At 35.5% G+C, this 27594-nt stretch overlaps 2 protein-coding genes across 3 annotated transcripts in view; one reads left to right on the plus strand and one right to left on the minus strand.

Annotated features, from left to right (window-relative positions):
* LOC142348258 (calcium load-activated calcium channel-like) overlaps positions 1–27594 on the plus strand; it is a 520926-nt gene that overhangs the window by 213558 nt on the left and 279774 nt on the right. The window lies entirely within an intron of this gene.
* On the minus strand, positions 5839–22753 carry LOC142348113 (uncharacterized). The gene is made up of 5 exons (XM_075399280.1): positions 22613–22753; positions 13709–13835; positions 10347–10495; positions 7315–7503; positions 5839–5897 (listed from the first exon to the last, which is right to left on the minus strand). The coding sequence occupies exons 1-5, from the start codon at positions 22647–22649 to the stop codon at positions 5839–5841; spliced, it is 561 nt and encodes a 186-aa protein (XP_075255395.1). The 5' UTR covers positions 22650–22753.

A 27594-nucleotide genomic window follows, 5' to 3' on the forward strand; every position in this document is an offset into this window, starting at 1 on the left:
TATTGCCTCGTCGATGAAATTTTCTCCGAAAACTTTGTAAAAGTTTTTGAGGTAATCGAGGGGAATTGTTGTACTCAATATCTAAAAATGGGTGGATATAGTGTTGTTTATTCCCTATCGGTAATCGTCTTCGTCCTACGTTTGTACTTTCATCAGTTTGGTTGACTATTGTATTGGTTCGGGTTTTTTGATTGCCGATTGATTACTCCATTCTGCTTTTGTTCGGGCTCTAAACCGTTTTTGAATTGGTACTGAATACTTGTCTATTTGTGGTCTATTTCTAGTAGATATGTGTACATTATTCTTAACTAATTGATGTACAGGAGTTTTTTGAGCTGGAGTAAGTAAGATTTATTATTGTTGGAATTAATTCTTTGCTTTGAGTTTTGTTAGATAAATTTGAGTGCAACTGTTTTAAAATTATGCGAATGGCAGAAAAAAACTTTTTTTCTGTTTGTTCCGTTTGGTTTGAAATTTGAAGTCATAGTGCGTGTTTACTTTTTGCGCTTTCGGATTTGTTAATTTTTTTATGCGCGGTATGCAGCATATAATGGATTGCCATTATGGTGTTTATTATATGATTTTTGTCGATGTTTTCAATAGTTGGTGGTGAGTTTGGATGTCTAATTAGATTATCCGCAAAGCCCATATCTTTTCCGGATATGTGCTCCACTTTGAAGTGAAATGGTAGAAATCTGACGATCCAACGTGTTAATCTGCTGTGATAAGTTTGATTTCTCTGTTGTTTTTAGTGCCAAAAGCAGTGCTTGGTGGTCCGTTTGGAGTGTGAAGTGAGACCCCAATAGGTAATATTTGAAACGTTCTAGTGACCACACTACGGCTGCTGGTTCCAGTACTTTAGTGCTATAACTTTGTTCGGTTTTGTTGAGGTCTCTACTTTCGTATGATATTGTGTGCCATGCATTGTTTTGTTTTTGTTCTAAGCATGCACCTAATCCTTCTTTGCTTTCGTCGAAGTTAACTCCTGTTTCGCTATTTATGCCGAGGTGATTTTGCTCTACGTTTGTTTATATTGCTTGTTTTATTTTCTTATGTGTGCTTTTTGTTCCACAATTTTTTTGGATTGGTTCGCTGATGTTGACGATAGAAGTGGACGTAGTGGTGCGGATAATGTCACTAGGTTATGTATAAATTTGATTAAGTGGTGTATGTTTCCCATAAATGGTCTTAATAGCTTTAGTGTCTTCGGATTCTCCTATTGGATAATTGCGTTCACTTGAATTTGTTGATTTTGTATCCCAACCAAATTATTTCTGTTAGGCCGAATTCGCATTTGTGTAGAGTTATGACAAGGTTTTCGTCGTCTAATCTTTGTAGTGTTTTGTATATTTCTTTTTCGTGTTATTCTAATCTGCCTTTTATTATTGTTATTATCTCGTACAGAAATTCGTTTTTTGAACTTAATCCGTCTAATTTGTGTCCATCATTTTTTGAAATGATGCTGGTAAGTTTGTTAGGCCATAGAATCCATTTAGGAATCTAAATGTTACCGTGTCTTTACCGTGTAATATACAAAAGTTTCAGTGTTCTGTGTATCTGGATGGAGTGTTAGTTGGCTATATGAGTATTTGAGATCAATTTTGCTGAAATATAATGTTCCTTCGGTTGTTTTTTGTCCAATAGGTGGTCTATGCTCTGCATCTGCTATTTGTTTCTATGTATTGCATCGTTTAGTACTTCTGAGTCAAGTGCAATTTTTATAGGTTGATCTGATTTTAATGTTATTACTACTGGACTTACGAAGTGCTCGTCTGAGCATTTCGCTAGTTTTTTTTTCACTTTTTTCGACAATATGTTTCCTCAGTTCATTTTCTACTTTTTCCGTTAGGTGCAGTGTTATGCATCTTCCCCTATGTTGCATTGTGTGGAAATCGTTTTTAAATGTCTATTTTGCTATATGCTTTTTTGACCGGCCCAATCTTGTACATAGGTGAGGATTTTTGTGGAATATCCATTAGGATATTTTTTATTAGTGTCAAAAATATTATATAGTTTGTTCTTACCTTTCATTTCTTTAGAGGGCATTGATAGGTGGAGTTTTAGTTTGTCCATTACGTCTCTTCCCATTATGTTGATCGTGTTGATGTCGACTAGTAGTATTGTTCAGTTTTTTGCTTCTGATGAGCCTGACTTTAAATCCACTAGGATAATGCCTTTGATGTTGATGTTGTTGTTGTTGAAACAATTAAATTCTCCTAGTGATGCTTCTGGATGTTTTCTTGACCTTTTTTCATTGACCAGTAGGCTGCGTGTGGTTTCAATGTTCATGAAACTTCTGGGAATTCCTGTGTCTGCCAACCAATATATTTGTTTATTTTTCGTTTTGTTTTTGTCCTGAATTCTCCCCTGTTTGTTTTGTTTCTCCCCACCTAGCGATAGATGAATTAGGCTTTTAGCCTTGTTGTCTGCCTCGTACCATAATGTATTGTCACTTGTGGTTTTCTGTCTTCAATGTCTATACATGTGTTTTTCAAGTCTGTTCTTCTCTTTAAATTGCGCGGCTCGCGCTGCCTTTTCTCGGCTGTTGTTTCATCAGATAATGCAGGTTCGTAATGTGGTTCCGTGGGATAATCTAAGTCATCCCTCTCTGGTTTGGCTTGGAGTAGTTTATCCGCTTGGATAAAATCCTTTACCATGATGGCTAGTTTCACTGTGGCTGGTCATTTTTCCCAGTCTAGCTCTGGTTGATGTCCTCTGTCCCAATAAAAACTCACTCTGAGATGATAGCGGGCCATTGTTGACTGCGACATGCTGTGTAAAGTGTGTGCACGTGCAAGAGAGCAAGAAAGAATCCTGAATTTTAATTCAATGTTAAACAGACTAAATAGAACTGCAAAGAAGTTCTTTCGCATTTGGCTGTCTATAACACAGTCTATTACCAGTTGGCACTTAGCAACTAACGTGCAACATAAATTGTCAATCAAGTATGTCAACAAATAATCATCACCAATTGGTGATATAACATAAGCAACAAGTTTAAATCCAACTGGAATTTATAATATATATATATATATATATATATATATATATTTAAACATATATTTATATATATATATATGTATATATATATATATATATATATATATATATATATATATACATATATATATATATATATATATATATATATATATATATATAATATATATATATATATAAGTAATATAGTTTGACATTGCTTATATTATTACGTAGCATAACTTGATTTCTCCAGGTGGATTAGTCCACCACAAAAATAATAAGAATAGTAATAATAATAATAAAATAATAATAATAATAATAATAATAATAATAATTATAATAAAAAATAATAAAAATAATAATAAAAAAAATAATATTAATAATAATGATAATAATATTAATACTAATATTATTAAATAATAATAATATTAATAATAATAATAATAATAATAATAATAATAATAATAATAATAATAATATAATAATAATATTAATAATAATGATAATAATAATAATAATAATTACAATAATAATAAGGATAAAAATAATAAAAATAATAGTATAAAAATAGTAAAATAATATAAATAATATCAGTAAAATAGGATATAAAACAAAACATTGTTTTCTCACCTAGGTTCAAAAGCATTGATTCACTTCATTTACTCTACAGGATTCCAGCCCAAAGAGTTGGCGTACAGAAATTTTTTTTAGTATTGCAATATTTTTTTTTAAAAAAAAATCCACTAATGCAGTGCACAGCAATCACATTTTTATCACTTTCATTGTAGTTATAAGCGAAAAGTAGAAATAAAGTAGTGAGAATATTTCGCACATTCAAGTGATCAGGATTATTTTCTGGTTTCGTTACCAAAATCAGCCTGATTGCAATTTTGGTGAAAACAATTTTTACACAAGTCCTTTGAGCTTGTTTTTTCAACAAAACTATCTAGGCATAAAAAATCATCTCAAAATGTCTCAAAGCACTTTGATCTCAAGAAATATTCAAACAATGTCTTTACAAAAGGGTAGACGGATCTTCTCAACAATCCCCCCCCCCTTTGTACCTAGAAAAGAATCGCCCCCTTTCTGTGCTATAGTTTACCACATTGTCTCTTGGCCTACAATTTTAGATAGCCGAATATCAGTTGACGCGCAATTGTGGACCTGCACTGTGGGATGTAATACATCCCGTAATCGCGGGTCGGTTATCGCTGCAAAGCCGCGACGGGAAGCGCGCCCACCGACCCGCCAGTCGAAAATATTGCTTTTTATTCCAATTCGGCTAACTGCTATAGCCTGACTTATTTTATTCTATCCAGTTTAACATAGTAAACGCATGCGTGCAAAGTTAAGTAATTTTTGATTGGTTAGTAAATTGCTCGACTAAATTATATTCAAGAATAGCCCCCCCCCCCCCACCTACAAAGGGAGAGAGGGGGTAATTGTTGAAAACATCCTGGTAAACATTTAGAGCCTGTAAACCCTACTAAAACAACTATGCGAAGTCAAATAACAATTATAAATAAAATAACTCATAGTACAATCTAACCAATTAGAAGTTTTCCAATTGAAACATTGTTGACTAATAAATGATATTTGGGTGATTATGACTCAAAGCTATTCAACGGAGCAGATTGTATTGTAACTTCATGAAAGTGCTAGTTTAAAGCAGAGAATCTTCCATTCGCAACTCGTCATTCGCAAAAACACTCCATTTAAGTTTTTAAAGATTTTTAGGTGGCCTGTTAACCTTCTATTTTATGATTTCAAGAATTACTTTGCTGGTAAAAAATGGGCACTGATTGTGCTTTTTTTCATTTTTGTAATTGAAATAGAACGGGTTATTATTTAGTGTAGAGAACTGGTTACTTTAATTTGTTCTCTGCATTGTTTCTATATTTTCAAACTCTTCTCCAGGATAACTTTTGATAAAACGCTTTAAAATCTGTTGAATCTTCCACATAAGCCAAAACAGCTGCTGGCGATGATTAGTTTTGCAGACAAAATTGTTTACAATTTGTCTAAAATTTCTAACAATTTTACCCCAAAAGGAATCTGATTTTTTCTGGTCGTCTTCTAGAGTTTTCACTGAGAGAAGTTTTTGTACGTGCTATGGCTCTCGTCGGGGTTATAACTGAATCGTTTTTAAAAAAATTAATCGCATGTATAAAGACCCGTATCCATTACCTGGGAAATCTTCTCATATAGCTAGTCCTTTTCATATAGCCAGCCCTGGACAGTCTGCCAAAATGCCGCTAAAATGCCGAAAACTATTGAAAGTCGAATCATTTACTCAATCAAAATGTTTAAAGCAGGTTTGCAAATAATATTTGAACAATTTCCCTTTTTTCTGTTAGATTTACAATTTATTCAACTATGTTCCTTTGTACGCACCAGAAGCAATATTTTGCCAAATGGATCTTAATTTTTCTTATGCTATGTGAGTTAGATTCTTGGTGTAAATTTGCAAGATATACCATCAAAGTTTCCGTTGAAAAAATTGTCGGTGCTCAGCAATTTTCTGTTTTCTGCATGGTAGAGAGGATTGATTTCACTTGGTTAAGCCAGCAAGCGTTTGCATATGGGAGAAATCACTTAATTCAGAACTTGTACAGCAATAGCAGACTTTATTGTCCCACATTCAGGTTGCCTACACTCCACAGCTCGAAGATTCGTTTGTCTACTCTGGCTACCATGTCGTTATAAGGTTCAATCCACTAGAAGTGCGGCGTGATAGTCATTCCTAGGAACTTAAAATTTTTGCACTCTTTAATTTGTTCTCGGCTGATATACAGTCTTAGTGTTCTTTAGCAAGTAATCGATTTTTTCGTGATTTATTTTGATTATGAGCCTATCTCACTGTATTCTAAGCTCATCAATTGATGTTTCAATTTTGACCTGATGTGAACCTCGATCTGTAACAAAGTGCAAAGTCATCTGCGATTTGAAAAAAAATTCAGAAGGGGTCTCTGGAACATTTGAGACACAAACTAAGAACAATATCGGCCCCAATACGCTAGCCGAAGTGACACCAGCTGGGGATGACAACTTCCTGCTTCTTGCGTTTTTGATATTACATAAACTTTTCTTTGTGAGCGGAAAGGATTTATCCAATTGATGCTAGCTCATTGTTTTCCAAGTTTGCTAACTTTGTCGATCAACCTTATTCTTCAGACTGCAGCGAAAAATTTTTCTATATCAAGGCAAACCAGGCCGTCCATTTCTGAACAGCGGTCTGCTTCACTTATTCGGAGTCAATTCAATGGGATTATCAATTGTGCATCTGTATGATCAATGCAATTGTAAGACTAATTTGTCTGTAGTTTTCTGCTTTTTTTTCCTTTTTGAGTTTTTTGGGTTCATTCTTAACCGTGATTCTTTCCCAAGACAAGATTAATAAGAGTTGTTGATGCGCTTGAAATCATTATACTAATGAAGGCTTTCATGCATTTCGGTAGCGCCTTCAGTAGTTGGTAGCATATTTTATCCGGTTCGGTGCATCATTTCGTTTAATTGTTCAAGATTTCTTAACATTTACGAAACTTTCTTCAATGTTTTTATTCAGATCGGTTTCTAATAAAAGTTCCAATTTCGTATTGTTGATCTTTCAATGTCTCGCTCAGTAGGCTTTTAAAAATTCATTAAAGGGGAGAAATTTGACCGAATCAAAAAAATTAAGCAATGAATGGATGAAAAAACGAATATCTTAAGCTACGCAAAAACGAATGCTCTTAAATTTTGAAAGCATTATGTTATATATTCATTCTTTCATCGGTCCATTGGTTACATTTTCTGTTCTGGTAAAGTTCCGCTAGTTTTTTCATTTTGATTCCATTCAAATTCGCTCATTTCTTGCATCTCTCTTCAACGATTCCTCTTCTACCGGTAAAATTGCGCTCACTTCGGTCGTCTTTAGCATTTTTAGCGGAATTTGAGCGGACTCCTCGACCAGACAGATGATAATTATGCTAGAGTACTTATATAATGATAATGTTCCTTGCATTTCCAAATTCATTATATACGTTTCTTGCATTTAACGAGTTGAAATGCTACTGAATTGCTGAATGTCTCTGATTAGCTTTATCTCAGGTAAACTCAAATCAACAATTTAACTACAACCATATGTCACGAATCACAGAAATGTTTTGTACGCCCTAATATTTCTTACTTTCAATTATGTATCACCTTGTATGATTACATCAATTTGTCATAACTTATGAATTATGAATCTCAGGTTGAGCTGCCATACTAAAAATCATTTTTTTCCGGACAGCTTAATTTTAAGCGCACGTCGCCCGCACCGTGCGTGCTGTTTACACTGGAAGTTTTTACTTTTGGTCTTTGACCTCAGCCCGGGATTTGCAATTGGGTTCAGATTATTGGAAACCTTGATCAGATTGAGATGTTTATTTCCACTTGCAAAGTCTGCCACTGCGTCCATGTAATCTGCGGGTGATAAGCCATTCTTGTGCCCAAACAGTCTATAGATACCCAGCTGGTGCCCACAACACTTGCCACGCTCTTAAACCAAAACTTGGTTTTTAAAGTTAGAAAAATGAGATCTTTGTCCCCTCCCCAAAGTACATTACGCCCCCCCCCCCCCCAACCCCGTTACAGAGCACACGTCATTTCATAGTAAACCATCATGCAAAAATATGGCACGTACGTGGGGGGGGGGGGGTGAAAATAATATGCAGCCACTAAACTGGGGGGGGGGGTGTGCACAAACGGAAAAGTTCCGAAAAATGGATAAACCAACTTAGTTACTTTGCCAGGTTAATTATAAACATCTATTTATCAGGCTTAGTAAATCAAAAATTATAAACCATTGTTTACTCGTTTATAGGGACTATTAAATCAAAACGCATAAACCATTGTTTACATTTGACACCCGTTATGCCCAATCTCTGTTGATTCTCAGTCGACAAGATTCTCATTATTGCATACAAGATCAATTGTACAATTTATTTTTCTGAAGTGCCAGAATAGAGCAGCAATCACATCATAGAGACGGAATTTGATTGAATTTGTGTCATTGAAGGATAAAGAAGAATATGCCGATATTGTCAAAGCCAAAAAAAAACAAGAAGAAAAAATTAACTTATAACGGCCAACATAAAAGACCTCTAGAATCTTTTCCGTTTGTTCCACCCGCCCCAGCTTAGTGGGTGCATATTATTTTCACCAACCCCCCCCCCCCGACCAACGAACAATATTTTTACATAGTGATTTCCAATGTAAGGGCACGTGCTCTGTAACTGGGGGAGCATAACGTACTGGGGGGCAAAAACGGAAAAGTTTTGAATTCCAATATTTTGATCAAACACATGCTTTTATTTTGCCATTATTCTGGATGATAAAAGTCGTGGTTTATTTTACAAATGAATAAAATTGGCCGATTGATAGTTATTTTTAGTTTAGGGTAGTGAATCCTGTACACCAAATTAATCCAGTTGTTTAGGCGAACTAATGAATTGAAAAGATTTCTTATAAAGACTTACTGAAGGAGTAGATTTTTTCTCGCAGAATAACATCTAATTTTATAACCAATTTGAAATTTAAGTATGCAAAGGCATATAAAGAAATTGTCTTGCATTTTTTAAAGTTTTCAAAGACATTTTTAGTAGACACCTAATATACAACTCATAAAGTGTGAGTTTTTCATAATGGAAAATATCTAATGTTGAGTCTCCTCTTCTTTCGATAAACATCAACATTTTTTTCTGCAATTTGTAAATTAGGACCAGGGAGTGAAAAAGAGGCATTCCCATAAAATAAAATAGCATGTACTTGACTTGATCTGATTGGACTGTTGAAACATAAAATCAATAGTTTTATTGAGCACTTGTGCCTGTTCCTACAATTTAATCCATCAAAAAACGTTCAAATTTGGAGCAAAAATATTGCTTAGAAGTTCAGGCCTCAATCAGAAAAAATGCCTAAAATTATATTTAGGCAATTATTCAAAATTTCCTTACTTGAAAAATAATTGTTTTTATTGCAAAAGCATATAATCAGTTTTTGAATATTCCAATGATAGCTACCAATTTCGATGCCAACACTTTTCAACACTATCAAGATTGTTTTTCAATTTTCTAAGACTATTGCCTGCCGCAAGAACACGTGATATATCATCAGTGAACATCATACAATTTGATTCTCAGCAAAAAACGCTTAATCAGTACATATGAATTAGAAACAACGTCGACAATAAACTGATTTCTTTGAAATGATCAAATTGCCATTCCCCGTCGCTAATCTAAGCAACTAATTCTAGCAACAGTAGCACTGCAAAAGTTTGCCGCTAATCTCCAAAATGAAAAAAACTAGATTAAAGTCGGCGACGAGATCAAAGAATTAGAATCAATTACACTTGACGCTAATATGCGCGCACTGTGAAAATCTGGGACCTGTATACTAAAATTTGAGGCTGTCGGTCCTTTCGCGCGCACTTACTTTCCTGAACTTGGTACATGTGCTTAAAATACATGCGTAAAACACTGACGAGCCGAGTACTCGAGCATAAGTGCTTTTTGCATTGTAATGTCAGGGAATTCCTGCATCTTCTTTTTTAGGCGTTGAATGGGTTTCACTATTTTTTAGTAATATGAAAATTTTTAGTTACTAGAAACGTACTGATGAGAAGTTGGTGGTAGTGAAACGTAACACATTGAGGAGCTTGTTTCTTTTACAGACAGCAAAAAGTCAACTATTTTTTTTCGTAATAATTGTTTTTGTAAGATTGAACGGTCAGATCTCAATTGTCAATCTCCGCGTGGGTGAGATAAACTTGATACCTTATGAAAAGGTCTTATGGGTGCTAAATCCAGAAGGAGGGTTGCGATATAGTTGACAACAAATACTTAAAAACTACAACAAAGCTCTTCGAGAGCAGATAAATTTCATATATGAAATTTATAACAGAAGAACTAAAATGCTCTTATTTTGGAAAAATGAGCTAACTGTAGCACATTTTGCACCCCGGGTTGAGACTTTTAGGTGATTTTTTGTAAGAAGTTCGGTGAATGTGGTGATTTTTTTTCTAAAAAATGCGGTGACTACGGTGAATGCGGTGAACATATATAGCATTTCACCGCATTTCTTACAAAAATTCACCGCGAAATTTACCGCATTTCTTACAAAAATTCACCGCATTTGTTTTCCATAGCACGTGTCACTTTATACTAAAATAATTAATTCGAAATATTGCACGCGTGTTTCTGTGGTGCATATAAAAAGCACCGGTTAATCAGCGGGCACAAACAGAGAAGATCCCGAAATTTTTTGCACAATTAAATGCCTTTCCTACATAACTGTACGTTAGAAAATACTGACAACCCAGTCAGTGTTAAGTGAAAATTTACCATGTGGACTGACATCTGAGAGTGAGAACCAGTTGATACTCCTGAAAGTGGCACTGATGAGAGCGAAGAAGTTGAGGAAGTCATCAGTCTGTGGCTCCCTGTCTGACTGTTTAGTGTTGAAGTACACTCCGAGGAAACAGAAACGGGAGCTGTATCAAACAAACACAAAATTTACTAAGCGGCAAGTCTATGTACTTCGGTCAAAAATCCTCAGCTGTGTGTGCTAGAACGCATCGAACCCCAAGAGTACGTTCACGGGGTCTTTCCGATTATAGCTCCCCCGGGGTTTTTCCTCCCTCCCCAAGAAATTAGAGGCCCCTTTTTTGTCTATTAACCATGATTGGGGGGGGGCTATAGGTTATCTGGCTACTAAGCTGGGGGACAACTTATTCATACATAAATTTTAGATATATATCATATATTAATACATGCGCACATAGAAACCCCGTTTTCACGTAGATATTTAAACTTCAAGAAATTTGTCAAAACTAGGAGAGGATTTGTTAATTTGTCAAAATTAGGATAGAATTTGATAATTAACAGTTCTTTTTAAGTCGATTAGAAAAATCCCGATTTTTAATCGATAACTAAAACAAGGAGGCTCGTTAAAGAGTGCGTTTGCACATGATGTTCTAGGTTATCTGACCACTAAGCTTGGGGGGGGGGCTATAATGGGACAGACGCAATAAAATGTTACACACCTAATCTACTAATTTAATTACATAATCCATGCCCCATTACACGCCTCACCCAAAGATCTGCAATGAAAAAGACAACGAGAGAAAAAAAACAAAAAACAAAATAAGCAAAAAATTTCACGACAAAAACTCAATATCTAAATTTAAAAGCACCTAGCAACAACGTCAAAAGGCAAGGCAATCAGATAAGATTTTGGGTTAAAAAATTTACTTTTTTTAAAACACACAGCAGATCGGACTTTCTGTTAATGAGACAGGGTAACAAGCCGACGAAAAGAAGAAATAATGGGGCGAAATTCAAAATCAATCAACATTTTTCAAACCAAATAATTTCAAACGTCTTAAAAATCATTAGCTTTTAACGAAACATTTCTTGATCCATTAACCAACCAATCATTAGGAAACCAATAAGATCTGTCTGTGGTTAGACTTAGCCATATAAACGGATCAAAGCTGCAGAAAAACATTAAAAAAAATAGAAACATTTCGCGAAAACAAATTTTTTGAATCCATTAAAATCATTAGCTTTTGTTTGAAATTTGTTTTTTATTTCAGCTGTTTTTTAAACTAAATCTTCTAAAACTCTTCTGAAAGAACCAATAAGTTCACTGGCACCTTATTTGAAATAATTGGGATCTCTCTGTTTGCGAATGTGCTAAAAGAAGAGAAAAAAAACATAAAGAGTGACCAAACAAAAAAAACTTTTATGAAAACGCGTATTTTGCAACAATTATACATCATTTAGGTAATAATAACAACAGATTTGTTAAAAAGTGAGTTAAAAGTAATTAGATGGATCCTCTCAATGATGAGAAAAATTTACAATTTGAAGAATAAAAGGAATAATAAAAAACGAAAATATTTTTAAGATTTTCGATAAGGAGAACTATCTTCTACTTTAACACTATTTGCTATAAACTTGCTGTATTTCATTAAAACATTTTTTAATTCTTTCAATTAGAGATTTATAAGACTTTTCAGCACTTTACGACTTCAAATATAGTAAAAAAAACACCAAATTCAAAAAAATTGAGAGAGAAAAGTGTCGAAGTCAACAAAAAATAATTTTTTCAGAAAAAAATCTTTTCAAACTTTCAACACCAATGAGATTTTTTTCAAACAATATAGTTTCAAAAAACTAACAAATAGGAATGTAAGTTTTTTGAAATACACCACGAAATTGAGAAAACACGTAGTTTCAACCTCATTCAGTTTAATCGCTTTCAACGAAAGTCAATAGACAAACTAATTTATGCCTCAGTGGGTCAACAAAGAAATCCATTTTCCATTATTCATCAATCATACATCACAATAAGTCAGATGACTATGAAAACAACAACAAATACATGCAAATCCGAAAATTCAATAGAAAAGTGCGAGAAGAACATTTTGAAGCCGCTCAAACCATAAGCCTTTCTCGGAAAACTTTTTTATGAGATCCATTTAACGTCTTCTCTATGTCAATAGAAATTATCAAAATTAGGATAATGTGACAAGATTTTGAAAAGAACCAAATTCTGAGTATATATCCAAAAAAAATTAAGAAGACTCATGGCATCGAATTCCTAAGAAAAGTTAAGAGACAAAACCGCAAACCAGCCTAATTTTTGTTGCAGTAGAAATAAAAGAGATCTTGTCATTACTTTGAATGACCTAAAGACCACACGAATAAGTTTAAGATCGGTTAATGTTCAACAGGAACTCAAAAAAATTTTTTTAAAGTGTTAACAGCAAATTGCTGTACTTTGAATGCACTAGATAGGTTAACTTAATGCTCATTAGGAAACCTACTGCACTCTTAGTCAACGAGTCTGACATATGACTACGAAGAGTTAATAAAATTACAAAAATAAAGTCAAAAATTTCATTAAAAATTACAAAAACTCGGAGTCGAAGCCAAAAAAAATGAGCAATTCCTTGTCAACTAATTTTTTGTTTATTGGGCATCATTTGACTGTAAATGAGGTTTGTCATTTGATATGAGAAACTTCGATATGAGAAACTTCGATATGAGAAACGACTAGTCTCTAAGTGGCTTCAAAAAACAAAAAATATGAAAACTACTCTAAAAAACAGCTCTCATATAGAATTCGAATATTTTTATAGTAAACTTCCGTATGAGATCAGAACGAGCCTTTCTATCGCCTTTCGTCTATTAGGAACACAAAATTGATTCTTTTGTAGTGTGAAATTCATTTTTGATTTGATATTTTCATAGAAAAAATCTTATTTTGAACAAAACTACGCTAAAAGTGAAAAAAAATCATGCCAAAGATCTAATGTTAACACAAAACTCTAAACCTCGATAACTCCTCGAAAAAAAAAAACGAAATTCAAAAATAAATTTAATTTCGAATTCTACGCCGGACGAGCTTTTTAATGATAACAATCAAATTTTTGTACGGTGAATATATCGATCGGGCAAAATTAACTGATCAAAAAAACCCATTTGAGCATATAGTTCCTCCCCCCCCCCCACAAGTGGGGTCTGAACAAATAATATTTTATCATGGAACATTTTATGTGATAGTTTATAGTTTTATGGAAACCCTAAAATAATCAATACTCAAAATCCACAACAGCAGTGTCTCTGATGTGATATGAAAACCAGGAATATCTCATGTATTGCTATGTGCTGTGATTGTGTGATTGTGTTGTGTTCACCTGAATTGAGCACAATCTCTGGCAAGGATACTGAAACTGGACATCTGAGGCATCACAAACAACATCGATGACCAGTTTGAAGCAGCTGGACTTGGAGATATTAACACATTACTACAATGCACAGTTGCTGAAACTCAAAGTAGATATTAAAAATTGTTTTGAATAAAAATTTATATCCCAACTTTGCTTCCAACCGGCCGGGTTGAGAAAAAAATCGGAAAAATATGTAAGATAAGCGGTGAAACGTTAGTATTTTCACAGCAAAATTCGTACATAGTTTTGCGGTGAAATGCGGTGAATGCGGTGAAATTATGTAAGTTCACCACTAGAGTAGGCGGTGATCTTACAAAAATTCACCACAATTCACCGCTAAAATATGTAAATTCACCGCTTAACTTTACCATGATTGGGAGATGTGCTATGCGTCATATGACTACTAAGACTGGAGGGAGATGACTATGACAGGAAAGAGCCTAAGCAACTATTGTGAAAATAGATAATTGCGGTCTATCACCCCCCCCCCCCTCCAACCTCGTTCCGCCGGTAGCCCCTACAGATAGATGCTACTAGGCGCCAGCAGATTACATTTCAAAAAAAGCAGTCGAGTGCTGCCACAGAAATAACCACAACGGGGAGGATACTTCAGAGAAAATTCTTTTCCTAAAATAATTCCTAGGAAGGAAAAAAAATAGTGGTCGACAACAACAAAATCAAAAGTCTAGATTGAAAAAAGAACCTTCGGTTCGGGAAAACACTTCGTATCTACAATTTGAAATCCCCCCCGATGATATAAATACAGTTTCGAACATGGGAAAAACGAATTACAATTTAAGAAAAACTGTTGTGAACGATAGTGTTCGTCTGCATTTACAGTCTCAAGATAATGCAAGCTCACGAGACATCATTGATAACTCTGACCCCATCAGTGATGCTCATACTGGTTTGACGCAAAATTTTCAACACCTGAGTCTAAAAGAGCAATTCCACACAACACCAGGAACCATACTTTTCATCCCCGACACTGCCAATAAACTTTATAAAGTGCAAGTGTTAGAAAACTCGGGGCATGAAACCAAAATTAGATATACTGGTTGGGGCTCAGAGCATGACTCGTGGTTGAATGCGAAATCAATTTGGGCCTATTCGAAGCACAAGCATATTTTGAACAATCGCAAAAAAAATAACAAAAGAAATATCGGATAAAATTGACTTACTTCTTGCGTCCTGTGAGCAAAACCAGCTTGATGACAATTTCTTCGTCCCGGTCAAATTTAGAGCTAAATGGTCACAACTTTTGACCAGTATCCTAGATGATTGTGCCAAAACACCAGATGACGAACTAAATTGGCAGAAATTGTTTTCAGTTTCGAAGTGCATCCTGCGTGCGAGCAACCGAGGAGGTAAGAAACATAAACGAAATCAGGATCAGCGGCTCGCCGATCGCATCGATCGATGGAATGCGGGTGAATATGCAAACCTATGGACAGAAGCTTTAACAATGAAACAAGCAAAGAAAAATTCCACAAACGGAATAGAAGAATTAGCCAGCAGAGCTAAGAGTCTATGTTTGCAAGGTCAATTTGGTCGCGCCGCAAAAATACTCTCGTCTGAGGGACTTGCGCCTAATAGCAGAGCTACTCTAAAAGCACTAGAAGAGCTACATCCCAAAGAAGCGCCCCCAACCTTGCTCCAAACGGATAATGTTACATCAAGTGCATATCAATTTAGCGATGGCATAGTTCTTGAACAATTGAAAACGTTCAGCAAGTACACTGCAGCTGGTCCCTCCAAGATGTATCCAGAGCATCTATTGCACGCAGTAGAGTGTACTGTTCCCGACCACTCTGAATCCGCCCTTAAAGCAATAACAAAGTTTGTAAATGTAGGAAGCAGGGGTAGATTCCCTTCTTTTGTTTCAAAAGCCCTCTGCAGCGCATCGCTCACCGCTCTATCCAAAAAGAAGGGAGGAGTACGCCCAATAGCTGTCAGTGAAATCCTGAGGCGCCTTATTGCTAAATGTTTAGTGAAAGAAGCAAAATCAGAAGCAATTGGGTTATTCGATTCCATTCAGCTAGGGGTTGGAGTCAGCGGAGGTGCGGAAGCAATCATCCACTCTGCGAAAATCACCTACGAAAAAATCCTCAACGCTGACTCTAAGGAAGGAGTGCTTCAGATTGATTTCCGAAATGCCTTCAATTCGGTTAAGCGCTCACACTTACTGCAAACAGCATACGATTTCATACCAGGTATTGCAGCCTTCACAAATTTTTGCTACTCTCAACATGTTCCACTACTGTATAATAACGCCAGTCTTCAAAGTGAATCGGGTGTTCAACAAGGGGATCCTCTGGGTCCACTTCTCTTTTCGTTGGCGCTATGGCCTGTCGTAGAAAAAATAAGAGACGCGGTTCCAAATCTTACCCAGCACACGTGGTACTTGGACGATGGTTTCGTTGCAGGCTCCGAAGATCAAATCCGAACAACGCTTGATATCTTAGCCACTGAAGGTCCAAAAAGGGGTCTGTATTTGAGGAAAGACAAATGCGAAATCTGGTCAATCGTAGATCTACCCTCAGTTGATCAAGAAGTTACAAGAAATTCGGGCAATGGATTTGCAGTACTGGGTTCCGCTGTCGGATCGCCAGATTTTGTTTCTTCTTGCTTGAAGAAACGTGCTCAAAAAGTTATGTCGCTCTTGGAGAATTTGAGTTATCTGGATGATCCTCAATGTGCTCTTGGCATACTTCGCTATTGCTTAGGGACCCCAAAATTAGTTTACTCTCTACGCACTAACACGCCAACAAAAGATCTGATCGACGTTTTAAAAGTCTTCGATTCAAGCCAACGGGATGCGTTAGATCAAATAATAGGTGCTGTGACCTGTGACAATGCATGGAAGCAGTCAACCTTGCCAATAAACATTTCTGGCCTCGGATTGCGACAATCACAAGAGCAATACAGGGCCGCATATGTTGGCTCAGTGTTAGCTTCTGATGACTTGGTTCAGAAAATTACAAACCAGCGCGCTTCAGATAATGAAGTTTTTAAAGAACTCTATGCAAGCCTTGAACCTTTCAACTTGACCTCCTACTCACAGAAGAAAATACAAGAAGCTATAGATACTGACAAGTTTTCGGAGTTGCTAAGAAATCAGTCGTCAAAAAGGGAGGAAGCAAGACTACAATCACTCTGTTTGCCTCAATCTGGCGCATGGCTTGCGGCACCACCAGTTCCTGCCTTAGGTCTCCATCTTAGTCCCTGTGAATTTCAAATTAGTGTCAAGTACAGACTAGGGATTGCAGTTTATGAAGGTGAAAGAAAATGCCCTTATTGCAGGTCTGGAATCCTTGACATTTTTGGCGACCACGCCGTTATCTGTCACGGAAGAGGGGATGCAATTTCACGGCATGACCGGATTCGTGACCGCATTGCATCAGCTTGCTCAGCAGCTAACTTATCACCAGTCCTGGAACAACGGAACCTTATTGCTGGAAACAGTTCTCGCCCTGGCGACATATTTCTTCCCTCATGGAAGTCAGGTCGTCCAGCTGCTCTAGACGTCACCGTAACTTCTCCACTGCAACCAAACATTATAAATCATGCGGCAGAGAGGTCTGGTTACGCGATTGAAGCAGCCGAAGAGCGAAAGTATGCTCAACATGAAAATAGTTGCTCTGAACAAGGAATTTTGTTTGTTCCTCTTGCTGTTGAGTCATTGGGTGGTCTGTCAGTTACTCTCAAGAAAACGTTAATGCGCATAGCAATGTTAGCTGACAGCAGGAATTATCAGTCACAAGGACATGCTATCGCTTTCAATAGACTGGCTCAGTCGGTTTCCGTTGTGATTGTACGAGGATCGGCTACAATGTTGCTTGCACGAGTCCCGTAATCCCGACCTTCGAATTGTTTTTGGGCAAATTCTTTTTTGGGCAATCATTGTGAACAGTGGAGTGATTTTAGAGGTGTCACCCAATGAGAGGGGACCTTCGCTTTTATAAGTACTGTCTCACCCAATGAGCGGGGAGAACATAAATAATTTTCAAGAGTTCAGTGAAGATTGAAAAGAGAAGAATTCTGAAATTTAAGGAAAAAGACCGAAAGAAAAAGAGAGCGATTGGGAAGAATGAAGAAATCTTCAACAAAACAAACACTTCCTTATTTGAACTTTTAATGAGCAAAAACTTGATTCCGAATCAAAGTTTGATAACAAAGATTAGTAATTAATGAATATATTGCGGTATTCGAGTCAGCATCTTGGTTTACTTGTAAAACAACAAAGAATATGTAAGCATTTTACAATAAATATTTCACAATTTGAGGCTCGCTTCGGTCGAAAACCAAAACTCCAATAAATAAAACTAATAATGAATCACATTCACAGGTATTGACAAATGAATTTAAAATAATCAAATATTTAGTCAAGTAAGAGTCAGAGCGAAATGGAACAAAAACGCAATGGAGCCTCGAAAAATTTCTTCATTTGCAAACGAGTGAAATGCGGAGTGAATCACGTTTAATTTCTCATAATGAAATAATAGGAACAAATATCCTCGAACAGAGGCTTCTCTCGAATTATAGTTGGAGGAAAAGAAACCCCCACGCCACTACAAAAGGTCCAAAAAATCAGAACTGGACATTATGAAGTATTGGCTGCCCATTCATGGTAAAAAAAAACGATCGAACACACGTCCTAAATCATTTTTTACCCAAGAGAATTGATGACTGAGTTTGAAAAAGATACTCTCAGTCTTTCTTCACAAACAGAGATGTTTAGTGATTACAGGATAAGCAGGCTGCAACACAAAAGGCAAGATTGCAAAACGTGCATGTGATGTACATAAAAAAGAAAACTTCAAGAAGGCACTTTTTTTTCATCAAGACGTTTAAATGTGTCTTGCCCTCTGCGAATACCTCTCCCCACTAATCAAATGAAAAATCTCAGCATCCGCGACGCAAAAGAAAACATTTAAAAAATAAGCGAACACCCTCGCAAATCAAATTTATTCAAAAATCACCAACGCCACCGACATAAAAACTCCAATATTTTAAAAAAGTAAATTTATACATTCTTCCAGTCCGATCACATAATCCGAAAATCTAATCACTCAATTGTAACCTGACCATCAATGACACCTAAAAACCTCATACAAATGGGGATGCGATTACACCAAATTAAATTTATCAAATTGCCCATTCAATACCTAGTAATTCTAAGAAAATATTTTTGTAATTAACTTGGTGACAGGGCTAAAGTTTCTATGAAATTTAGGTTTTGAGATTAAATGATGCTTTCAAGATCATTTTTTATAATTATCTATTTGCCTATTTTTTTCTCTTGCAGCTCTCTAGAGAAAAACTATTTGTGTACTTACAGCACTTTTATATTGGAATTTGAATTTTTTGAAAGATTGTCAGCGCATTTCATCGTTTTTTCTAACATTTTTTGGTGCAGTTCTGCTAAAATTTCGCTAAAGTTTGAGTGCATTTCTTGAACATTTTTTACAAGGTTTTTGATGCGTTTTTTCCAAGTTATTTGAACATCCAGAAGTTTTTACTGTTGAAAAAATTTTCATTCTCTGCAAATAGATAAATCTGAAACTAATATCGATTTTCAAATCATTGTTCCGACCTCTCTTGAGGGGGGACTATATACTCAACTGGGTTTTTTTTTGTTCAGACAATTTTGACCGATCGATATATTCATCGTAGAGGGTTGTGAGTGGCATCATTAAAAAGCCCACCCAGCGTCGAATATGAATTTAAAAAGACTATTGAATTTTGTTTTCCAGAGCGAGTAATCGTGGTTTAAATTTTTGTGAATATTAGTCGTTTTGCGTTTTTTTTATTAATATTTTCCGGAACTTGTGCCTTCAGTTTCATCAATTTTGCTAAAATATGTAAAAAATTTTAACAATATTACTCTTGATTAAAATTTTAAAGACAAAAGTATTGTTGACCAATTTGGTTTAATTTTTATAACTAAAATTTTGGCTAAATATATCAAAACTCAATATTTCTCATCAAAAATTGCACAAAATAAGCTTCAATAGTCCACTTTGATTAAATTTGCCGGAAGTACACACTCAAAAACAACGAACACAACCTTTGTAAAATACAAAAGGAGCTAGTCTTATTTCCATTTCCAATGAGAGTAATCTGGAATTAAATTGTTGCTGTTTACGCTAACTTTGCTTGTGATTATCAAAAATTTTTTTTTGGATATTTTAACGAACAAATTATCTAGGTATACAACATTCCGAAACATTTGGGTGTTCTTATTGGAACAACAGCAATAGCAGGGCTGCCTTAGTTCCAATCCTGGTCTGTTATAATCCAAAAAGATCGGATTGTAAGCAGTCAAGTCTTTTTTAAGTTATTTAAAGAACAGAACAATTCAAATCAAAGCTCACTGTTGATAGGTCCAATTGACTTCCTAAAAATTCACAAATTATTGCGTCTAGTTTCTTTGGTGAAAACGTTTTGGTCGTTTTGCCTTTTAAAATTTTTTGATTTTAAAATAAATGATGGCTTCTTAAACTTTGCCGCTATTTTTCGCTTAATTTGGTCAACAAGCTGATAGCTTAGAGCTTAGAGTCAGCTGATAGCTTAGAGTCAGCAAAAAAAGAAAGCTTCCTCTTCGTTTTCTTTCCAATGATTTCAAATTCAATCTTTTTTTGTTTTAACGCGTTAAGTTTTTCTGGCTTTGATACTACTAGATTTCACAACTTTTTTATTTTAGGCATTGGCCCATTTTTCACGATTTTTTCTCGCTTTGTCACATTATCACATTAATGACAGTTCAAATATTACCTTATTGGCGTACCAAATAAGGAACAATTGAACAAATAAAAGTCTTTAAATGCATAGATTATGACTTTAACGGCTTCGACACCCCTTTCTGGAAGAATTTATTTGAATTTTTTACATTTGTTTTTAACTCTCGTTTTTATTTTGTCTTTTTAGTCGCTTGAAGCTTCCTGAATAATGACACGTCTCATTGGCTTTTGTGAAGGAAAAAAAGAGCCTACACTTTGATTTGACTGTGTAGATAGCTGATGGCCCTCATGTCTTTGAAAACAAGTAATTTCAAAGAATAAAAAAACACTTTCTAACTTTGCAATTTTCTTCATTTTTGTCTATTTACATCGTTAGCTACAGGTCACATATACCATTATTGTTTTCAAGGGATAGCGCTTCCTTTTGACGAATAAACAATCCTATTCAATTTGTTCTTTTTGTAGCTAATGGCTTTCAGGTCTTTGAAAACAGTTGTTTTCGAAAAATACAAATTTCTTATAAAATTTGCACTTTGTTCTCTTTCTTTTTTATCTACTTAATGTCTATCGATATTAATGAAAGGTTACATTATTGATGATCAAGGATTGTTCAATTGAACATATTTTGAGGGGCCAAATATAGCTTTAAGGCTTTGACAGCGTTTTCTCGCAAGTTTTAACTGAAATTTTGTTTGTTGCCTCGATTTGTTGTTTTTTGTACCCTCGTAAAAAATGATGACAGGTCTTAATGTCCTCTTGTAGAGGCGTATGTGATAATAAACATGCTGGATGTTTTCAGTTGCTATTTAATGCTTTACATTACTTTTAAATTAATTGTTTTTAAAATTATAAGCCAATTTTTTAACTTTGCTGTTTTTTTGTCTAAATGTTACTGAGCTCGGTTGTGGAGTAGTCCCACATCTTTTCTGGTGTAGTACAAGTTATTTTGTTTAGTTTTAGTTTGATCTGACGCTATCTTGACCTTGTTAAAAAGTTTTCTTTTTTAAAAAAATGGACATAAGTTTTCGGTGTAGTTAATGTTTGTTGTTATTTTTGTTTGACTTTGTTGTTCGTCTTGACTAGATTTTTTAACAATGGCTGATCTCATCATTCTAATGCGGCATTTATTATTCCACTGAGTAATTTGCGTTGGATTCTATTTTTTGCTACCCAATTTTTTTTTGAAAAAATATTTTTTGGAGTTTTTCTACCTGTTCCAATTTTGGTAGACGTTTATATAAAAAAAATGGATGAGCGGGGTCAGAACTTTATGTGCAAACACACATTAAAGAGCCTCCTCGTTCAGTTTAGCTGCTGACTAAAGAACGGAGATACATATTTTTTTTAAATTCAGGTCCAACTTAGAACGGTAAATTCTTTTAGACCAACGAGACCAGAGAAGGTTGCGAGCCCTATGAAACTTTACATTATCACATCTCTAGAATGTCAATCAGAAAAGCTTAAAATAGTAAAATTCTGTTTTTGTTTATATTTGTTCGCAAAGTTTTGTTGCGCACTAAACTCATTTAGCATGCAGGGCTCCATCAATGCTGAGGAATTGTTTCCTTTAAGTATCCACATTTCTCAATTTGTTGTTGTTTATAATTTTCTTCATATAAGTAAAATTTCTCGCATTTTCTTAAAATCAACTGCCAATGAAGTCAACTGTTTTCCTGTTGCGTTTTTCAAAAGCCAAACGAGCAGCTCTTCCAATTTATCAAATGGGGGGGTCTATATAAATATAGCAACCCGGTCTGAGGGTCCAGATCAAAATTTGGTTTGTCCAGACAAAACTTAACGCTCAGTGTCTCAAAACTAATCATTGTGAGACAGTGTCGATTTATACGCGCGAAAATCTGTTGAATTCGTTGCAATCTGGAAAGGAAGGCAAAAGAATGAGAAGCAGAAAGAAAATTGGACATTTGCACACTGAGAATTTTTGGGCGAACGCCCGAATTCCGGACATAATAAGCTCTGCTGACACGTCGTATCATAAGCACCTAAGTGTCTTCAGTTTAAGATAATGATTGTTTGAGCATCTATGCTAATTTCAAAGTGACTATCTGTATAAACCAGCTTTGTCTGGAACCACCAGTCTGGAACCCTAGCCTGGGAAGCGTTCACTTACCCAATATGCAGCTCATAAAAATCAGCGAAATAATCATTGTTGCTTAATAGTAACAATCCAAATATATTCATTAATCCAAGGACAAATTATCATTATATTGACAGAGTTTATTGCTTAATTAACTCGTTCTTAGGCTCATAATAATTGTGTTTCGATAGAACAATGAACTCAATAGAACAATTGGTTAAACGCTTAGTACGTTTCGGAAAATTACTCTAAATTGGCTAATGAGCGTCAAAGACAAAATGTTGAGAAACAGGTTCAGTTGATCAAGAACAATTCTATCAAATTGCGAGGTTAATGTTGCATTTGGTTTTAAAAGACGATTCATGAGAGCGGCACATATTTTTTGATATCGATGACTGTCCGCTTGTTTTGATTCCGTTAAATGAGCGAAACATGTTCCATACCTGTACTTGTGACCAAAACGAGAAAAATAATTTTAAATAGAACTGTTTGTTCCTAAGGTAACATTAAGCGAAATGTAAGATAAAGTACTATTGAACCCCATCTAGGAAACACAAAAATACAGCCTAATTTTTGCTCATTTTCTTCTCAAACTCATCTGTCTGACAGAATATGCCCATACTTTAGTTTTAAAAAAGATGTGAAGCAAAATGAATTTTCTAATCCAACTGAAAGCACTTTGCTAAATGAACTGAAGGTAAAGGAATCAGTAAGTTTTGCAAAAACGGACCCAGCAAGTTTGAAAAAAGTTGTTTTTTGGAGAAAACTGGTCGAACAAAAAACAGAAGGTCAATTTTTAAATGCCATGTAACTTTATGGTCTTCGTTGGTTTTAGGAGCTAGTAAAAAGACCTTAACAATAACTTAATTTAATAGTGAGCCTTTTCGGTGAAATTTGATTACAAAATACAATGGCAGTAGTTTCAATTTTTGAGTAGCAACATATAAAAATGAGTTATATTAGGGAAGTTTGATTTAATGGTCTTTTTTTAATTTGTAGATTATTTTTAGTTATAAATAAAATTGCATTTTGATGATCTGTTATTTCTTTGCATTTGAAGACAAGATATTTAATTAACTTTTTTCGAAATTATTTGTCCCCCAGAGTCCTGCAGTTAAATGAGTTTAGTTGAGAGCTTTCAAAAAAGATGCGCGTTTGCGGTGGTGGTTTCTGTCACAGTAGTTTTTGTCGTTGGTGGCAGTGGTTTTGGTCTCGCTCAACAGATGGGCCCGGGCTGTGTTGCTTGCTGGAGTCTGGAGGCACTTTGAGGAGCTTGCGGAGGAGATCGGTTAAGTGGTGGTCTTGTCTCTCTTCGCATTCCTGGTGGAACTGGTCGAGGTCAAAGTCAGTGTACCGGGTGGTCTTTGCAAAAATCAGGGCATCAGCTACAATCTGGGTGACCGTTGTGAGGATTTCGGGGAGGTCTCTCACTGTGATGGGTCGGTTCGCTGATAGTTCTTCCTGGTATTTGCTGCGTAGCCACAGCGTAGTCTCCTTGGCAGTTGGCGCACTTGGGTGAATTTCTGGGGTCTTGAATTCTCGCATCGGTAATGGCTGAACCCAATCATCAAGTCGCGATTTATCAGAAGGGTTTGCGCGGTCTCGCATCTAGTGAAAACTCTCCTTTGCTGGTTTGGCGCTTGGGTGGTTCGGCTTTGGATGCGCACTACGATCATCTTTGCCAGTTAGATCCTGTTGATAGGTGCCTTGACCTCTTCCAGGATATTGTTCAGCCCTACTCCAACTATCACAAAGCTAAGATCATTGGCATACTTGGGTTTATCGGTGGAAGACAAAGCTTCCCGATATGCGCTTTGGGTAGCGAAGAAGACCTTCTTGAACAGGGCAGCACTTGGCTTGGGTCTCTCTGCAATTGGAGTTGTGGTTTGCTCTTCTTGTGTCATCTTCTCGACTGTTATGGTTGTAGTTGGTTTGTCCCAGATTTTTGCAGCTGAATGTAAAGTATTTGCGATTTTTTGATGCGCACTCAAAACCATAGGATCTTGGTTTCTTTGTTTCATCAAATAAATAATCAATATGAACTCTATTTTGAAGTGTTGTAGAGTGCGGAAGTTTGAATTTAAATTTCAATATATTTTCAAATTTTTAATTTGATTAATGAGAGGCCAATCGTGATTTACAAGTGATCAGAAAGTGGAATTCCAACATTTGTCTCACAACTGATATTGTAATTTTGATAACTGATTTTGCCAAACTAAGCTGAGCACCTCAAAAAATTCAAAAAGCTGTGAAAACGATGCAATTTTTACTTAAATAGAAGCGTTCTTTTATGGTAAGACTAAGGGACGTTGTTAAATTGATTTTCACTGAGATCTAAATATTTAAAACTTTTCTTAATTTCTTGTTGTTCGTTGCCTGCATGCATTAAATGACAAAGTTAACTCGCATATAGTGTAATAATTAAGTTTGGGCGTGCAAAGTGTGGGGGGTTCAAATGGGTGCTCCTTTACTGAAGAACATGCTCACTTAACTTGTGAACAATACGTTTTAAAATTTTATGTGAAAAACGTTCTTGAGTTAACTCTTCAGCTTAACCTTTGAGATTTTGACCATTTTTGCAGAAAATATAAATAGAAAAACGATTTCATTATGGTTTTTGGGTTTAAGCATCTAATAACCATTTGCTAAAGTGGTTTGTAATTACATTCGTTGTTTGTATCAAACTAGACTCATTGTGACAATAGTTATCCGCTCTATAATTGTTAGTAACTAAATAAATCTAAGCGAGAATATTAACCAATCAGAATCGAGTATTTAAATTACGTATAGAATTGCGTCTAATATACACAAAAAGTTCCGGAAAAGTTCGTATAACCTAATTTTAAGTAAATAATTCCATGATATGTATCGAATAAGGCGGTTTTAGGCTTAATTTTTTTAGGTTCTCTAGACCATTGTTGATCGATTATGAACTGATTCTGACGTCAATGACATCAGACAAAAAACCAGTAAAAGAGCATCAAAAAAACCTTGCCGTCTAAACTCTCACTTGTTGCTATTATCGTACCAATGTTATTACGTTATTGGATTGTACGTTGCTTAGCTTTATGAATAAATTGAAGCTTTGGTAGACGGTTTTAATAGATTTACAGCTACATTTTGGTGCCGCCATCATTACTTTCACTACCAGAGACAATCATCTTAACGCTACTGTCCTCCGCATGTGACACAGCAAGACGGCCAGAAACTGAGCAGCAGAAATGGAAATATGGGTTTTCTGGCCATTGTGTTGTTATTACAATTTACATCTGGAACGCGAATTCCCGCCCCTGGATGCTTTGAGTAGCCGCACGGAAAACGAAGGAGAGCTTGTATGTTGGGCGATGGACAATTCACCAGGAATCAAGCGTTTACACTACAGTGACAGCCGTGAAACGACATTTGGTGAACCCTGTGACCAAGGCCCGAGCCACACGATAAGCGCTCCGATGAAAAGTCGGAAAAGGAAAAGTCAAATAAAAGACAAAACCATGACGTGGCGTCTGATGCTTGACACCTCTCCAAAGCACAAAGAGCTCAATTTACTGACTTGAGTCAAACGTTTCAGTGGTGCCAGAGAGTTGGTTGGCTTTGGACATTTCATGAGGTAACGAAACACGCCCAAGACTAACAAAACTCGAAGTTCAACGAAACTAAGGTAGAACAGCCTGTATCGTTATTGTGCTCTAGAGTTCATTAACTTCCGGATTTAGACGGCAAGAAATCCAATCCGTGATTTTTTTCTTGATAACGCATGGGATAATTATATAAGCTATTTTTTGGGCAAAACATTGGTAAGTGGGTTCAGCAAACATAATTTTTAGACGAAAAAACATCGAATTTGAAAATTTATGGTCGAATTCTCAAAAATTGTAAAAAGGGATCGAGTCGATTCGTATATCAAAAATAACCTTTGATATAGAGAAAATAGAGAAAACATTATGCTAAATTGTTCGATTTTGAAAAATTTGGTCAATTTTGATGCAATTCAAAAAACTTTAGAAAATCATTACCGAATATTGATAAACCGTATTTTAGAGATTAAATCAGTCCATTTTACTGGATTACCGTTCCGTAATCAAGAATTTGCAAAAAATTGACCAAAATTTGAAAAAATTGGACAAATGCATCAAATTTTGACAAATTTGTCAAAAAAAAGAATTTTTCCAGCAAGAAGGTTCGTTAATTGAGTGAAACTTATTACACAGAAAAAGTTGTGAAAATTTTCACAACCTCCGGCGTACAAAAAACTATCAAAATCCCATAATTTTTCTCCGTGCTCGTTTATATACCGTTTTTCGTCCGCGTTCTTTTCGTTCTTTATCTTTCCAATTCTCCGTGTTCCGTTTTTTTTCCAATAACGTCGCTCTCCCAATACTTCGCTTTTCGTTTTCTTCGCTACTTTTCCGATTATCGATGTAGTATGTCATATGTGATGAAGTATGTTGTTACTTTTGCTGTAGTATGTTGAGTATGCTAGTATGCTGGTTTGTTGTTTAGGTCTTATAGCTTTCTAGGGTGTGACTTACGTTTATTCTCGAGTTACGGCTGGATTGTCCTGGATATTTTCAACTTTACTAATTTACTAGACCCCTGTTGTAGTATATTAGTTTTTGCTGCTGTATGTTTGCGTGTAACTGTATGATTGTTAGTTGGTTTGGTTTGTTGCCTTCTAGGGTGTGACTTAAGTTTATTCTGGAGTTACGGCTAGATTGTTTCTTCACTTTTCCAGCTTTCATAGACCACAAAAGCGCTGCATATTAATTATTATTTGCTGTAGTTTGTTTAATATTGTTGGTATGCTGATCGGTATTTTAGGTTTGATTATTGCTAGGGTGTGACTTAAGTTTGTTCTGGAGTTACGGCTAGTAATTTCCTTGCTCTTTTCATCCTTTTAGTATACTACTATTTGCCGTAATTTAGTTTGTTATTTTCATATGTTAAGCCTCATAATGACTTGTGCTAGTTTGTCTCTTGCAGTAGCATTTCTCCTTCTCCCTAGGGTGTGACTTAAG

Source organism: Convolutriloba macropyga, chromosome 10 (genome assembly GCF_964194025.1).
Source record: "Convolutriloba macropyga chromosome 10, txConMacr16.3, whole genome shotgun sequence".
NCBI lineage: Eukaryota > Metazoa > Xenacoelomorpha > Acoela > Convolutidae > Convolutriloba > Convolutriloba macropyga.

What these genes read in the sequence shown, in the direction of transcription:
- LOC142348113 (XM_075399280.1), bottom strand. Translation starts at nt 22,649, where the DNA reads ATGATTATTTCGCTGATTTTTATGAGCTGCATATTGG. An exon ending in AGAGATTGTGCTCAATTCAG is followed by an intron (nt 10,496 to 13,708) that starts GTGAACACAACA and finishes TGTTTGATACAG; the next exon opens with CTCCCGTTTCTGTTTCCTCG. An exon ending in GCTGAGGTCAAAGACCAAAA is followed by an intron (nt 5,898 to 7,314) that starts GTAAAAACTTCC and finishes ACTTTGTTACAG; the next exon opens with ATCGAGGTTCACATCAGGTC.